The sequence below is a fragment of the Pinus tabuliformis genome, chromosome 3_1, assembly GCF_031772625.1.
Source record: "Pinus tabuliformis cultivar Carrire ecotype Pingquan chromosome 3_1, CPIR1, whole genome shotgun sequence".
Classification (NCBI taxonomy): domain Eukaryota; kingdom Viridiplantae; phylum Streptophyta; class Pinopsida; order Pinales; family Pinaceae; genus Pinus; species Pinus tabuliformis.
The window spans coordinates 23,390,895-23,408,120 of record NC_142301.1 but is presented as its reverse complement, the minus strand read 5'-3'; the positions used below and the strand labels follow the sequence as shown (position 1 = coordinate 23,408,120).

The 17,226-nt window shown below is 42.8% G+C and overlaps 1 protein-coding gene across 1 annotated transcript; it reads right to left on the bottom strand.

Moving 5' to 3' along the window:
- Positions 1–322: 322 nt before the first annotated feature.
- On the bottom strand, positions 323–1,324 carry LOC149185578 (uncharacterized). Its single transcript, XM_089409087.1, has one exon. It carries the CDS (start codon positions 1,322–1,324, stop codon positions 323–325), a length of 1,002 nt encoding a protein of 333 aa, XP_089265213.1.
- Positions 1,325–17,226: the final 15,902 nt, after the last annotated feature.

Genomic DNA, 17,226 nt, shown 5'->3' with positions numbered 1-17,226 from the left:
ATGTTGTCCACAAAAAGCAAGCCTCCAACACTAAATTTTTCACATAAACATGTCAACCATCTTCTTGTTTGAGAGTCTCTATCATCCATATCCTCATAATAATTATGAGGACTAAAAAACTTAGCTGCATTAAAAATAGGCAAACCTGTGAACCTTGCATTTAGAGAGTCAATCACCTTCATTACAAAGGCCTTTCCCAGCATAATGCAGTCATCTAGTGTCCCTGATCTTTGTGACTTTGGCAAACTCTCAAACCTTAATTCATATACATGTACTATACCTGTGCAATCTGCAAACTCAAGAGTTCCCTGTTGTGTTTTATTTAAGAAGGATGATGTATGCATGGCACCTGCCCCAAATGTGCCTTTAGAAATCGCTTATGAAGCAAGCTAATAGTGATATCCAAAGTTGTCCCAATAGATGTAATGTCAACATGATCCTCTTGAAACTTTTTATTCAGCTTATTTAATTCAATAAGCACATCTACAAGTAAGTGGATGCAAAATTGAACTTGATATATTGTAGCCATCTCATACATTTTTTTCTCCACTAACTCCCAGTCCCTTAACAAAGCAGGCATGAGCTTAACGAGTCTTTCCATGACTTTTCCTCTAGAAAGCCATCTAATATGATGAATTTGTAACACTTCTAGCCTTGTGTTTTGAAATGACTCCATTAGCTCTTTCAATTCTCCATGTCTTTTAGTAGATTTCCCTAACCATGAATAGATCTTGTTTGCAAACTTATCAATAGCTTGCAACTCTTCAAAACAAGATGAAGCATCATTAGCTACTAATGCTTCTCGATGAGCTATACAGTGGATATCTACTAAATGAGGGGCATGTCGACGAAGCTTAGTAGATAAACCTTCACGAATACCCCTCATGTATGATGCTCCATCATATCCAAATCCAACTAACTTTGTCATGGATAGATTCATGTCTGCTAAAAGAGATGTCACAACATCATACATAGACTGTGATGTTCCATCCCTAATTTGTAGCAATTGTATGAATTTTGTAGCACATGGACCTCTTCCTTCATTGGTAAAATATGTAATATAAATGATCAAATGTTGCACCATAGTTCGATCAGTGCTTTCATCAACTAAAAGTGAGTAATATGGACTTTGGAAAATCTCATCTTTTAATTTTTTCCAATATACCTCCTTAGCAGCTTCTAGAAAGTCTTTTCCAGATGTTGTATTTGTATATGCTGAGTATTCATCTGTTAGAGGCATGTGAGGAGTGTTCTTATACCTATTCAAGTCACAAATTGGCTTATATACTTCCAAAGGTAAATCATGTATTGCAACAAAATACATGTTCTCAATAACTGATATAATTCTCTATTTCTGAGCATCAACCATTAGTTCTACATGTTTTGTAATTGGAAGAGTACTCTGTTTAATTTCTCCCTCTACAAGTTGCAAAGCAAATTTATGAGCCTCTGATGTTGCATGGATGTTTAAAGCACTAACTTTAAGGGTTGTGCTTCCATATTTAGCAAATGGAGTTTCCCTTTTAAATTTTACACACCATGAACATTTTATCCTTTCAACACCATTAAAATCTTTTACAGCGTAAGCCCATGGAAATCTCAACTTCCATTTGGACTTGAATGTTCTTTTGTACCTCTTGGATGTTGGTTCCTCTTCAAGAAGTTCTGCACTATCTGACTCATGGTCATCATCCACATGATCATATACTTCATTTTCAGAAATATGTGGTTGATTAGAACATTGAGAGATACCAAATGCATCGGAAAGTGAAAGTTGTTTCAGATCCTTTTTGGGGCGACCAAGAGGTGGAATTTTATACCTATAGTCAACAAAACAAGAAATATAAAAATATAAATTAATATAAAAAACATAATATTATTTGAAAATAAGACAATATACAACAAAATTCATATGAAAACTAATGAAAAGAAACAAATAGATCTCACACACATAGGTCTGTTGATCATTGAAAATTAAAATTAACATTGATCTTCATGGAAGGTTATGCACATTGCTATCACCAAAATGAAATTTCTTCTATAACAAGGAATATCTCAATTTTTTTTTGGTAATTGTTATGTAGAAGGCATCATGATTCACAAGGACAACAATCACAAAAAATGGGATGCACAAAGCACACCAGTAGTTGGCAGTTCAAGTGGGGCAAGTCTATGCAACATGTGTCATGTATGGATACTTCTTGAGAAGAGTTCACAAACACTTCCAACTAGAGAAGAGCATTAAGATGCTTCCTTTTGTCTCAAATGAAGAAAGTGAATCTCAGCAGTTGAATTACACCCACCCAGAATTAGAGAGTAGAAATTAGCAAGAAAATTCAGCTGTACAAGGTGTTGTGGCTGGATAATAAATAATGAATAAAAATCATACACGATTATCTCCTAACACTGCTAACACCAGATGATTAGGATAGCCATGAATATTAACATGCATGGTTCCATGATTGTTATGTATGTTAACAACTACACATGGTTGTGAGTGGAGGTGGGCAACTAGAAGTCCAAATTTCAATGCTCAACAACTATACATTTCAATGTTATGGTTCTAATTACATCACACATAAAATTATAGACATGAATGTGTGTACATTTCATTGTTATGGTTCTAATTACATCTCAAATAAAATTACAAACATGAAAGAGTGCGCATTTCAATTGTTTCAAATACTCTTATTGTGTGTTTTACTTTAGGAAAATAAAAACAACAAATGCTTCTATCTCTCTCTCTGAGTTGTTACATGCCTTTTGGTTGAAGGGAAAGTACCCCTAGGGTCCTTTGGGCTAAGACTCTACGAGACTGAAAATTGCTTATTCAAAGAAACACACACATCATTTTTACTTTTGAGCAAATTCTAATGTTTAGGGTACGTACCTAAGGTCCTATGTTCGAGAAGGCCTTTAGGGTCCAAACCCTTCTTGGAGTTCCCTTCTTCTTCCTTCGATCTGCAAGTCAAACAAATCAAGGAACACAACAGTACATGTACAGATATTTATGTATAAACTATCTTTATGCTATAAAGTTAGTTATAAAAATCTTTAAGTAACCACTTGCATAAGAATTCAAGACAAGAATCTCATAAGCACAAAGAAAGATTGTTTCGGGAACAAAGACGTGTTTCTTTATATATAAAGGAAAATAAAGTACATATATCGGAAAGATATCACCTGAACACCTTCAGCAGGCTCCAAGCAAAGTTTCCTCCCGGATTCGTTCCAGCCTCAAGCCTCCAACAAGAGCTCCTTCCAAGTCCTACTCAAATGATGATATCAAGGATGAATGATCACCAAGACACATGGAAACAAGGGTTTCCTATGCAAAATGGGGGAAGTGCAGAAAACACCAAGGACTTCAGACCTGGTCTAAGGGAAAAATCTCAGCATGATAATCTTGCTCTCTTCTCTCTCCCCTTGGCCTTCCCTTTGATGTCTTTTTATACCCTCTCCAAAGTAGTTTTTTAGTTAGGAGTTAGTTGGGAACAGTTGGGCCACGGGCAATAACAGGTGATCCAGCAGGTAAAACCCGCGATCTCCGCCCGAAAGAGAGGAATTTATTATTTTTTAAGTGTTTTAATAGATACACGCGGGTTGGGTATAGCAGACCCGCGTGTACACGCGTTTAACTCAGGGCAATGTCGCGTATAGGGAATAAAACACTGTTTTTAAAATTTTTGGACCAGGTCTGGAAGGAGGGGTTGCCCTAGGCCATGAGTGCAGCATCACAAACCATAAGAGTGAGATTTGGAGCTATAACAGATGCCCCCTAATGTATGAGGTCAGAAGGGGAACATGATGGCCGAAATATATTAAGTAAGTACAAGGAAAGGAACTCTGCCGAAAAACCGAGGAGGACTTCACCAGAATTCAGCCTGCCAAGCCACCAAAAGGAGATCAGAAAGAAACACTGTCTGAGGCGGGCATACCCATGCTCAGGAAAAGTAAAGCATGTCCACATATCAAGTACAAGCGGATCCACTAAGTATACAAGTATAACTGACTGGAAAATACATAATGGATCATCTGATCATAATGAGAAAGTACATGTCTGAATATCACATATAAGACTGTCAATGATGCTGAAAGATGCAACGGATCACTGAAATCAAAGACTGATCCCATAAGGTACCAACTGAACATGATGAAATAGGATGGTACTACACTGCAAACTCAGGTGCCAGCATATAGAATGTCGCCATGACTGACTGCAACATATAAGGTGGAGTGGTATCAACTAGCAGCAACAGGAGCAACTGTCAAGTGAACCAATGAATGCTGATACAACCTGAGGTCTTCACCAACCGCCGTGGTACATTTCTACATCATGGGAATAAATGATCTGAAGTCAACCATGTGAGAAATCGTTTGATTACCGGTCATTGATGTATACCGTTAACAAACGCGAGACTACTCACCGATAATGATAATGAGCGTCAAGGTACCCAGTACAATCTAACAAGTGTGAATAAATGAGCTGAAGTCGAACACCTGTAAGAATCTATCAATCAGGAGACAATGATGGTTTCCCACTGTCGATAGCGAGGAATCTGCCACTAATGACTGCAAACCCCAAGGTACTGCCAAATGGACTCTAGATCTTTGCCCCAGAGCAATGAGTCGGAGTCGATAGGGAAAGATCCGCTAGAAGGAAGGCATTAAGGCATCCTTCATCAATCTAGCGCGAGTGTAACCCGTAGGCCAATAATGTGGAAGGAATCAGACGAAAAAGATGTAGTAACCCAACCGAAGTACGTTTCCAGCGTACACAAGATGTGGCTAGCGCACGGCAGAAACCCTCTGAACCAACCAATAATGAAAGCCGACACAGAGGCGAGGTATCCACCAATAGGGTCAAATGGAAACCAAGGTACTGCACGAATCCCAATGTGTGATAATGTATGCTGATGTCGAACACAAGGGAAACCACTCAGTCAAAGACCCATGATACTGATCGATGCTGAGCACAAGGTAACCTATCAATAATGAAAATAGGGCCAGGGTGCGGCTCTAGGCCTGTCCTCAGAGCAATGTGTCGTCGTCGATAAGGACAAGACCCGCCAGCAAGAAGTCAATGGGGACCTTCTCAAACCGGCACGAGTAAAGGACCAATATAACTGATGTGATGATAGACATGACACTGACAACCAGGGATGGCCGACTGAAAAATGAGTCAAGAGACACCGCAGAAAGGCCAACTCAGGCTAACTTCCCTTGAACAAAGGCACGACTCAATGTGACTATGTGGCAGCATATAATGAATCTGTATAAGTTCGCCATGCAGGAGGCACGAACGAACCCTCCATATGATTGGAAGAGATAACCAATCGGGGGAGAACTGACTCGATAACAAGGTTATGGCGTACCTAAGTCAAACTAAATCCCACCCATGCGGAGGAGACTTTGTTTTGAGTTCTTTGTTCAAGGGCGACACGACTGACTCTAGATGCCAACAATAAATGGAAATAATGTCCCTGTTCCCGCTCTTTTTGGAATATTTAATTTTTTTGTCTTTTTCTGATAAGCCGGAAAAAGAATAAAAGAATGCTATGGTACAGTGGAAAGAACGAGTGTCGGTGAAACAGATGATCTAGTTCCTGGGAAAGGAACGTTCCTATGCTCAATGCAAGGAGGTGAAAAACTGGTCAGTGACACTCAGAGGTAGGTTCCTTCCACGGATCTGGGTATGTCAAGCTGCAGAAGTCAAGGGTATGCAAGGTTGATTTTGCAGACGTCATGGTCAAAAGTAGGCTTAAACACGAGTTCAAGTGAAGCCGGCTATAGGCTAAAAGGTGCAAATGGTCAACATGCAATGCAGAAGTACAACTCAACACACATAGGAGCCTCTAGGGTATAAGGCCAGAACGAAACGAAGAAGCACAGAGGAATGAGCCTTCAACGCATAAGTCATGGCGGGACTACAGAGGACTCCCGAGCCTACTCAAAACGAAGCAGCATGGGCAACAAATGTCAGTGAGGTGCTAAATAGGATGCCCATGTAAAAGGATGGCTCTACCATCATGTCATGATTTAAAGAATCGGCGAGTGAAAATGGCTTACGAACCATAACATGATGGGGTCGACCCTACGACAGATGTATCGGTTAAATGGAGGCTAGTATGCATAATGCAACGGAAAAATGGTGTCCCTAACCTATATGCCAGTGAGAACACGATACCTGCCATGACGGGTCAGCAGTCATGGAACCGTCAAAAAATGTCCAAAATGTCCTGAAAAACAACCCAATCTCGACATTCCAAGCTCCCAAGTTAAAAGTGACATGAAACCAAACAAAATAAAATTTTGAAAAAATTTTGCATTTTCAAAACTTATAAAAAGAAATTTTGGACTTACCATTTTCACCGTTTGACTTGGAGAGCAAAAATTGTGGAGCAAAAGGAGCAAACTTCCCCGTGATTTATTCAACCGTTCAAACTTGCCGAAAAATTCCAGGTAAGCACTAAACTTGTCTTGCAATTGATTGTGATAGTTTTTAGGAAGTTTAATTAATGTTTCACCGTTAGACTTTTGCAAAAAATTGCTCTGCGGCGTACACGCGGGTTGGATGTATAGAACTCGCGTATACGACGGCCCTACACACGACTGTGTATAGGGTAACCCGCGTGTGCGCAGCGAAAAAATTTTTATACACAAAACTAATGGATGAAAGTGATTTTTTCTTCCAAGATGACTATCACATGGCGTGAAAGAGAGCACTCAGCTGTAGATAATGAAGTTATGAACAATGATGAGGCATTAGACGCCCTACGGGGATGCAGATTGTTAAAATTCTTCAAGTTGCCAAATATGAAAGCAAACGTGCGTCTGCTCGAGAGACTCATTGATTATTGGGATGTCGAGGAAGAAGCTTTTGTGATTGATCAGATGCCACTCAGGATAGAAGTGGAAGATATATATTTCATCACGAGCCTTTCCCGAAGGGGATAGGTAGTACACTCCCGGGGCAGGACCCGGAATAGCCTCAGTGTAGACGACTATGTTCAAATTTACTGCCCAGGTCATCGGAAGGTCGGGAGCCAGATCTCTATCCCAGACGTGGCGAGTTTGTCACTGCGGATAATCTTTTTCACCATAGCTCGAGTGAACGGATCATCCTCGCTACATCAGGCATCACGGGTAAACATGAGCGTAGCAGTGGACTGTCTCACCACGGTGTTTGACTGGTGTACTCCTCTACTCGCCAACATGAAAGAACAGCTTGCTTCTATCAGGAGGGGACGGACCAAGAACTTTGGGTACGAAACTATTTTATGCACTTTATTCTTCAAGAAGGTTCCCGCACTCCGCCCCAGGGTAGCAGTTCCCATCAGTAGTCCACGTGATCCACGCATGGGCCGGTGGGCTGACTTGATGAAACGTCTGGGGGGTGGGGAAGTGCCTAGGAATGCATTCGACGATGACTTTTTTGCTTGGTGGGAGCAACAGATCATCGCCATAGATGACTACCCCTATGCTGGACTGGATTTCCGAGGAGATCCTGATCTAGTGTTACCACCGGATGCAGCATGGGGCGAGATTGGTAAGATTTTTGATTTTTTATGATTTTATGATTTTTTTGGATTTCTCAAATATAATGATAAATTTTGAAAAATATTTTTTGATGAGATTCAAATGGCTAATATGATGATCATGTTCCAGACATTGGGCCTGTGCGACCAGATGGATTCCCGCGGCATGGACGGCGTGGCCGAGGAGCCGAAGAGACAGCTGCGGATGTGGAAAGGACCCTCAACAACGTCCAACGACACTTGACGAGACTGAGCTGCCAAGTACCAATGGCCGAGGTGGAGGACCTTCCTCCAGATATGCAGCGTCATGTGGTTGGGATGCCACGTGACTGGGTTCACGTCTTTCGGCGCATGGCCAATGCTATAGTTACTTATTTAGCTGCTCATCCAGAGCCGAGGTGTTAGATATGCCTGACATGATTATGGGCATTTGAGTCCCAATTTTGTATATTTTTGGACACACATATGTACACTCGAGACGCTTTGTGATATATATATATATATAGATATATATATATATATATATATATATATATATATATATATATATATATATATATATATATACAGTTTGACTCTTTGATGCGTAATTTTATGATGATGAATGGTTGATATGCCAGTCTAATGCTTGATTAGCGATAGAATCAGCTAACCAATTTTGAGATCTTGGAATGTGCAAATAATTAATGTAAATAAATGATCTTTGCAACAACCTCACCCTTAAATATTGGCGATATAATAATGGATCTCTAACCCGATAAATGTTATTTAACTGAGACACTATCAATTGAGAATCAAGGTATACTATTAACGAGTCGATCCCATAAGAGATTGCCTCGGATAATAAATTGATAACAGCTGTATACTCGGCCATATTATTTGAAGCAGGACCGATACACACGCCTCTCGATATCATCAACTGACCAGTTGGGTAATAAGGTACCCAAGCTGCGGAAGCAAGATTCCGAGTGTGCCGACTAGCACCATCGGCGAATCCAAAATAAATCAAATCATCCATCAGCACCTGCCAAGGCAGACCAAAAAGTGCTGATATCAGAAAACGCTCGATAATGTATGTACAAATACACATAAAATACAAAGAAGCCATTGCCTAGTAAAACTAAGCAAAATACTTCTTTAAATAGAGCCCATTTCGGGGCTCCGCCAGCTTGTTTCCTTCGAAATCAATTAACTCATACGATCCTTTTTCTAAGACTCGTTTGATAATGAAAGGACCGTACCACATGGGCTTGAATTTGCCTGCCCCCAAGGCTTTCTTATCTTGGTCATAGACCAAGACAAGGTCACCTTCAGCAAAGACCCGAGGACGGACATACTTATCATACTGAGTTTTGACCCTTTTCTTATGGGCCTCATTCATCATGGCGGCATCTCGACGCTGCTCATCGAGATGCTCCAGGTGAACTAGGCACTCCTCGAGACTCAAAGTCTCAGGAAGAAGCTCTACAACCAATTTCAGAGATGGAATTTCACATTCGACCAGAAAGATAGATTCCATCCCGTAAACTAACTGAAAAGGAGTGAAACCAGTAGCCGTTTTGACGGAGGTTCGGTATGCCCAAAGAGCCGGATACAACATAATGTGCCAATTGGACCGATTCTTATCGATTGTCCGTTGGAGTATCGTCTTAAGAGTTTTATTGACCGCCTCGACCTGTCCATTGGCCTGAGGATAGTAAGGGGACGAATGCTCCTGACGGAAACCTAATTTAAAAGCCAATTCGGACATTAGCTGATTTTGGAAATGACTGCCATGGTCGGTGACAATCTCTCTTGGGATACCGAATCTTGAGATAACTTGATTGAAAAGAAACAAAGCTGCCGTGTCACTGTCGTTCTTATAAGTAGGCATGGCCTCCGCCCACTTCGTGAAGTAGTCTATAGCCACGATAATGTACTTGTGATTCGCCGCTGAAGGCGGATTACAAGTCGTAAAATCAATACCCCACTTAGTGAAGGGACCGACGGTGACAACGGGAAAAAGGGGAGCTGGATGCACGCGCATCTTGCGAGTAAAAATTTGACACGGGTGACAGTGTTTGACCGCTTCCACACAGTCCTTAAAGAGTGAAGGCCAAAAGTAGCCGGCACGTAAGATGCGCTGGGCTGTAGCAAGCCCGGATAGATGACCACCACAAGCTCCACTGTGGCAATCATTAAGAACAGACTCCGCTTCCTCTAAGGTTAAACAACATCGAAGAATTGAATCAATCCCTCGATGGTATAATGTGTCACCAATGATAACATATTTGTTAGCCAGGTGACGTAACTTACGACGTTCATCCTTGGAGAAAGCAGAGAGAAACTTCGAAGTCTGGAGATAAACAATGATATCTCCATACCAAGGGTCTTGTGAAGAGATGAGGAATATATGCTCGTCGGGTAAATTTTCCTCATAAACGATATCTTCTCCACAAGGAAGCTCAGAAATTAGCTCCGCAAAAACCATAGATTTCTTAGACTTGGCGGACAAGAACTCGAGGTCGAATTCTTGTAAAATAACTATCCATCTATTATATTTACCCCCAATCACTCGCCTACTGAGGACAAATTGGAATGGATTGACCGCCGCTAGGACAAAATTTTTGCGTAGCAAAATATAATGACGGAGCCTTGGATAGCATGGACAGCTGCCAAGGCCAGCTTCTCAACCGGAGAATAGCGAAGTTCAGGGCCTATTAAGCCTCGGCTCAAATAATAAATTACGTGCTCGACAAGAGCATCGTCTTCCTGAACTAGAACCATACCAATGGTAGATTCTGCTGCAGCGAGGTATAAAAGGAAGTCTCTACCATAATCCGGTGGACTCAAAAGCGGGGCAGAGACTAATGCCTTTTTCAAAGCATCAAACGACCGCTGCGCAAAGTCGTCCCATACAAATGGAACTCCTTTCCGTAGCAAACGCATGAACCCTTTAGTGATCTCGGCGTAGTTTGCTATAAACCGTCTCAAGAAATTGGCCTTCCCTTGAAGACTTTGAAGTTGACGGATTGAGGACGGGGGAGGCAACTGAACTATTGCCTCAACCTTGAAGGGATCAACCCGAATCCCTTCATTGGACACTATAAACCCTAACAACCGACCGGATGTAACCGCGAAAACGCACTTATTGGGATTCAACCGGATTTTATAGAAACGACATCGCTCAAAGACTAATCGAAGATGACTAGGGTGATCTGTTCTCTTTCGAGAACGAGATCATCTAAGTATGCTTTGATGACATGTTTGATGTCGTGGAAAGCGTAGGACATGGCCCGCTGAAACGTGCTCCAGCGTTTTTAAGACCAAAGGGCATCTTTCGATATGCAAAGGTACCCCAGGGACATATGAAGGCAGTTTTATGCTGATCCTCAGGACGAATAGAAATTTGATTATAACCCGAGAAACCATCCATAAAGGAGAAAATCTCATTACCCGCACACTCGTCGATAATCTGATCAATGAATGGCGTGGGGTAATTGTCTTTTGGACAAGCCTTGTTTAAGTCCCTAAAATCGATGCATACGCGGATTGTTCCTTGTTTTTTGTCCACAGGGACTGGATTCGAAACCCAATCCGTAAGAGGAACAGGGTATATAAAACCTGCCCTTAGCAGCTTCTCAACCTCAGCTTTGATAGCCGCTGCTTTCCTAGGGTTAACTGGCTGAAGCCTTTGACGAATCGGTTTTGCGTTTTCATACGTCTTGATCTCATGTTGGACGATAGAAGGATCAATGCCGGGCATTTCCTCATAAGACCAAGCAAATACATCCCGATATTCCTTGAATAGGTCGGTATAAATTTGAATTTCTTCAGGGGAACACTCAATTCCGATGAAGATATTCTCGACAATGTTAGGATTCTTAGAGATGTTTATAGGTATCGTTTTTGAGATTACCGACATATTACCTTCGGCACATACGTGTGTTGGAGCCAAAGGGTTCGACACCGTACAAACATCACTATCAACGAGCTCGGAAAATTTAGATTCCACTTCCTGCAATGGAGGAAGAAAATATGAACGATGGTGTAAGTCTTCCCAAGGTCGATCTATACCCATCATTACTTCGAGGATTGCTTCTTCAGAAGGTAGAACCGAATCTAAGCAGTCCAAGGCAGAGTTAGAATCAAAGCTCCAAGCGGGGGCCACATGACCATCTAATTCCTCTTCGGAAAAAGGAGTAGAATGGTTCTCTGCAGAGTCTACGATAGACTGATATCTAAGATCGGCTGCAGATATAGGAAACGCCATTCCATTTACTTGTCCTTCGACTAATGTGGTGGTAGGTGAAGGCAAGGTCCAAGGGTCAGAAAAATAATGAGTTCGGAAGAACTCTTCTCGAGAATACTCCTTGGATGATGAAATAGCATTGATTCTTGCAAAAGGAGAGGGAAGATCAAACGTACCCGTCAATGAGGAATACATTCCTACTCCTAAATTCTCAGTCGGCGGGCGAGGGTTATCCACCAAAGGAACAGTAGAGTCGAAGGTTGCTTGAGGATCGATTGGAGCATAGTCCAATTGATCAACCTTAACGATTTTCCCCTCATGAGGAAAGCAAATGACACGAAACAGAGTCGATACAACGGCTTCCATCTCGTACACCCAGTTCCTTCCTAATAGGAGATTATAATCTAGGTTAGCATCTACGACTTCCACTTCGATATTAACGACCTTCCCTCCAACACATATAGGAAAGGTCGGGATAATCCCATGCGGCTTGTGAGAATGGCCATCAAATGCAGTTAAGACGGTTGGTGAAGGAACAACCGAAGGTGAACCAATAGCCTTCCAACATGACATGGACATGACACATGTGGAAGCTCCTTCATCTATAACGGTGCGAAAAATATTGATTTTCCGGTATGTTGAATTTACCTGAAAAGCCATATGATGAGGGAGTCTCTTTTTTACATTTGACATGTCAAAAGAGAGCACTAACGAGTTAGCTGGATCGACTGCTCCAATGGCGGAGAGTAAAGCACTTCTCTGAGACGGACACGATTGGAGAACTTCCAAAGCGAACATAGCACACGGGCTTTGAGCCAAATCCTCCACAATGGAGTAATTTTGGGCGGCCCTAGCATTAGGGTTAATCGTCGCGCGTTTGGCGGAACCTTTCGGTATCCTAGGCATAGTCTCAACAAGAGGTCGCTCAATATGAAGGTCATTACTTCCGGGAACCGTTTTATCCTTAGATGTTTCGGCTTCACCATAATCACGTGACCGAGTAGTCACGTTAACGTTTGAACCCATCATAAAAACATTTGATGCTTTTTCCCCTTCCTGGTTGCCCCCTGAGGAGGTCCCAGGATTCGAATTCACGCCAGCAAGAAGTTGCTGCCCTTGGGGAAACGGGTTAGTTAACACAGCTTGCGAACTAGAAGTCCCTTGCTGTCCTAACAAGCGTTGAGCGTCTTCAATTCTAGGGCAAAGATGAGTTAGATGGTCCCCACTGCATAACTTGCAAGGGAACTTAACTTTCTTTCTCGACTCACCTTTACCACCACCAGCGTTGTTGCCGGATTTATTTGCATCGGGCTTCCCTTCCGAATTCTTCTTCTTACCACGTCCTTTCTTTTTCCCATTGGAATTTTGATTTCCTTTGGGATTATCGGATTGGACGACGTTAATGGAAGAATTTTGGGAAGCTTGAGGATTAGACATTGTGACTTGGTTGTTAGGAGCAGTTTGTAATGACAACTGCTGCAATTGATTCAACAAGTTCACTGTAGTCGAGTCTACTGACCCCACAATGCCATCCGCATGCGGACCTGGCTTCGGATTAGCTAAATCAACCTTAGATCCAGGAGCATCTGGCAAGTACTTTTGGAGGATCCCAGACTGAGAGTAAATCAGTTCTAACTGCTGGGCCCTGAAAATGGCTTGCTCCTCAGAATAGACCCCAGACATGGAGACATCCTTGGAGATCTCGGGTTGCAAAGACTTCAAAAACCACTCTAGACGGTACTCCGGAGGGATTTCGGCTTTGATGAGCCTCTTTCTCCGTCTCCATTCCTGAATGTGATCAGAAATGTGGGTTGCCTTATCTTGACGAAAGGTAGCCAGAAGTTCAGTTCCGGCATCATAGCGGACAGGCAACTGGAAGTGATTCAAGAAGATATTAGCTAAGTCTGCGAATGATGTAAAGCTGCCCCCTGGCAACTCTATATACCATTTAGCCGCATTACCAGTCAAGGTGCGCTGAAAGAGTCTCAACCTAATCGAATCTTCGATGAGGGAGTTGGATGAGCACCACAAATGGAATGTGGTTACATGATCGCCCGGATCTTCACCACTCTTCCCTTCGAATTTTGGAATGTCCGAAGGGAGTTTGGTTGGGACCGGAGGCCAGGCCGGATTGTATCGGATAGGGTCGTTCGTTAGCTTAGTGAGATCTGGCAAGTTTAACGTTGCCAGAAACGGAAGCCTAGGAGGACCTAGGGGATTCCACCCAGACTGGGCAGAACTCCCAAAGTTCTGAAAAGATTGTCCTGGGATTTGGGAGGCACCAGGCTGCCCGAAGTGACCATTAGAACCGGCTGAACCAAAAGGCAAACCTTGTGGTCCAGCAAAATTCGGAGTTTGACCAACTCCTGCCGTATAACCTCCATAGCCTGCAAAGTTCCCTCCTAAAGAATGGTAAGGAGTTGATAACCCCTGATATGGGTTCCAAGTCGAAGCAAGGGGAGGAATACTTTGAAACATGCTAATCGCGGAATACGGCCTACTTCCTTGTTGGCCGATAAATGGATTCGCAGTTCCTGCGTTGCTAACCCCAGGGTTATTCCAACCTTGGAAAGGATTGCTGCTTTGTCCTATTGAAGAAAAATGCATGGATCCTACCGTTGGGTTGGAATGTGGGATATGACCACTCCCGAAAGGAAAACCGTGGAATGAAGCCGATCCGCCCATCATGGACGTAGCGGCACTGAACGGAACCGATGGAATACCCTGTGATTGGGTGCCAAAAGGGAAGGAACCAGTACTAAAAGCATTGGTTTGGGTATTTGCACTCGTGGACGGAATGGAGGTAGACCCCACCAAAGATGTGCTAGCAAACGATCCGAACAAGGAAGTGGAGGGGATGGAAATGGTTCCTCCCCCTTGCACCGCTGTTGGGGTTTGCATAGTCGCAACACTCGTACAAGCCATGCTTCCAGTAGTGATCATAAATGGTAAGCGCGTAGCGTAACCTGGACTCGCTGGTCTATGTGACGGAGTCCCAACGTATTGCAATACGTCCGGATAACTAGATGGTAGTGGAGAATTTGGAATCACTAATGATTCTGAAAGTTCTTCTACCTCTACGTTATTCTCCGCTTGAAAGCGAACTCGAGAAAGGACTGGAGTGTCCCTCTCTTGCTCAGAAGTGCCAGGCCTTGCTTGGCCGCTAATATCCCCGAGAGGAGGATCAACCCCCGATGCGTCAACCGGCGTGGGACGAGCCCTACCGGTAGTATCCCCTCTGCGCCTTCTAGGAGAAGGCTCTAAACTAGGTGGCGAGAGACCACGAAGTCTTCGAGACCGTCTTGGAGACCGGTCAACCACTTTGAATTTTTTGTTATGATCTAACTAAAGACTCAAAAAATTAAAAGCTAAGCCGACTAGGAGCACAGAGCACACACTATAAAGTTCTTAAAGAAACAGCCAGTCAAACAACTTTCAAGTATTTCCGCTCCAGGTGATTAGGACCGGACACCAAAATACGAGAAAGTGAATCAAAGGGCCTTCCGAAGATAGTCTGGGATGATGAGGGCCTAGTCCTATCAGCGAAGGTATCAGAGGAAGTTACGCTGACCTCCTAACAACAGCCTGCGCCGGTGCAAGCCCCCAAGCTTCGCAAGGGTGCCCTCCAGTAGTACTGTTGAGAGTGATACAACGTCGACCTTAGGTGCCACAGGATTCCCCTCCACAGCCACCTATGCAGATCCCTAGGAGAGGCAACTATGGGTACCAACTCGTCGCAGAAGCCAGGCGGAACAGTCGTGAGGTAAGTTCAGACAAGTAGGAGAGGGGGTATCTCTCTTCCCTGTCTTCACAGACCCTGTTACACTAAAAAATGTCACCTTGACTACTTACAGTTAGTATGGCTCAAATCAACAGTCATGCTACCCTCTTAGGCAAGTCTCATGCCTCTGTTATCCATCTCAAACTCAAAGAAGAGAGAAAGTCTTGTAAAAACTATGTTTATCTCTGGGGTCGCAGGTTCTCTCTAGCCTTACCTGCGGGGACGCTGACCATGTTCACGAAATCTGCGTCCATGGACGCTCTGTATGTTAAGGGACAGGTGCGTCCCTCTGTAAAAGGCAAAATGCGCGAGTTTTATCTTGAAAAAGTTACTTGTGGTTACTTCTAGAACATTCTAGAGGTCGGTTTGATGAAATGGATGCGCCTCCAGTTGGTTCATGTATCTCTATTAAGGGGGAGCTTATCCCATCAATAAGGGAGCTATCCCACCCATAGAGGGGGATGATCCCATTGATAGTGGACCTGAATAACCTCTTTACAGCACTATAAATAAAGGCATTGAGCCAAAAGGAGAGGAGGTTGGAGCTATACATTTTCTTTGGGTAAATGCTGCAGGATTTAGGTCTTCCATTAGAGCCTTTGTGAGGAGAGATTGTCTTCACTTGATTCTACTTGGGAGAGGGTGAGCTTTGTCAAAGTAGAGGAAAACCCTTGATGGACCCTGGGAGGAACTTGCACAACACCAAGGCCAGGTTGTAAGAGTTTCTTTGTTTCGTTATTAATACAAACTGGTTTATTTTTCTCAATAGCTTGTGTTAATGAGTTATTTCATGTGTTCCTTGGTCTGCATGTTGAATATATGTTTTATTATATGAAATGCAAGTGCTTGGTAATTGTTTGATTGTTTGTGGTTGCAGGAATTGACTTGAAGGAGGAGCTCATCCGGATCGTCAAGAACGGACTTCAACAACAGCGTTTTGGAATAAGGTAAGCCTAAACACTTGTAGTTTTCATGTTGTAAAAGGTGTATTTAGAGAAAGATCACTCCATTTTGTCTTGTTTGTCATTAGAATGTCTTAGACTTCTAGGAAGGTCAGTCGTGTCCGCACCCTTGACAGTTTCCGTGTGACAAATTGGCGACTCCACTGGGGAATCCATTAATGAGAGAGTCTTTTCCTTTATATGAACTTTGCTTTGAGAAAATCATTTTTATTTTCTGGTTTTTGACTGTGAGAATTAGTATTTGGGTGGCTTAGCTGTAGATTTAGTTGGCTTTAGTTTTTCTTCCTTTTTCCAGAAGGACGCAGTCTCTGTGTGCTGCACAGTGCGTCCTTGGACGCGCTGTTGTCGACTGCACAGTGCGGGGCCGCACCTGTGACAACGGGTGGCCTGCGTCTTCCTGTAAAAGTTAAGAAAATTCCATTTTTGCTTTAAATTACTTTTAGATTTTGTTTTTTCTTAGTGTTTTCTGCCCAGATCCTTTAGTACCCTGTCAAGAATTCTCACCTGAACTAGTTTTGTGAGCTTTGAGTGTTTTAGTGGTTTTCAACGAAGTTTAGACCTAGGGTTTGATTTTTGGAAAGGCTTTGTAGTGACTTTGATAGTAGAAAGTTGTCCAGCCTTAGATATCTCTGGTTAGTCAACCTTCTTAGAAGTTGAGCCTGCCGTAAAGTCTCCTTGTTTGAGCAACTTGTCATTTGAGTTGTTTTGGGTCAA

What these genes read in the sequence shown, in the direction of transcription:
- LOC149185578 (XM_089409087.1), bottom strand. Translation starts at nt 1,324, where the DNA reads ATGTATTTTGTTGCAATACATGATTTACCTTTGGAAGTATATAAGCCA.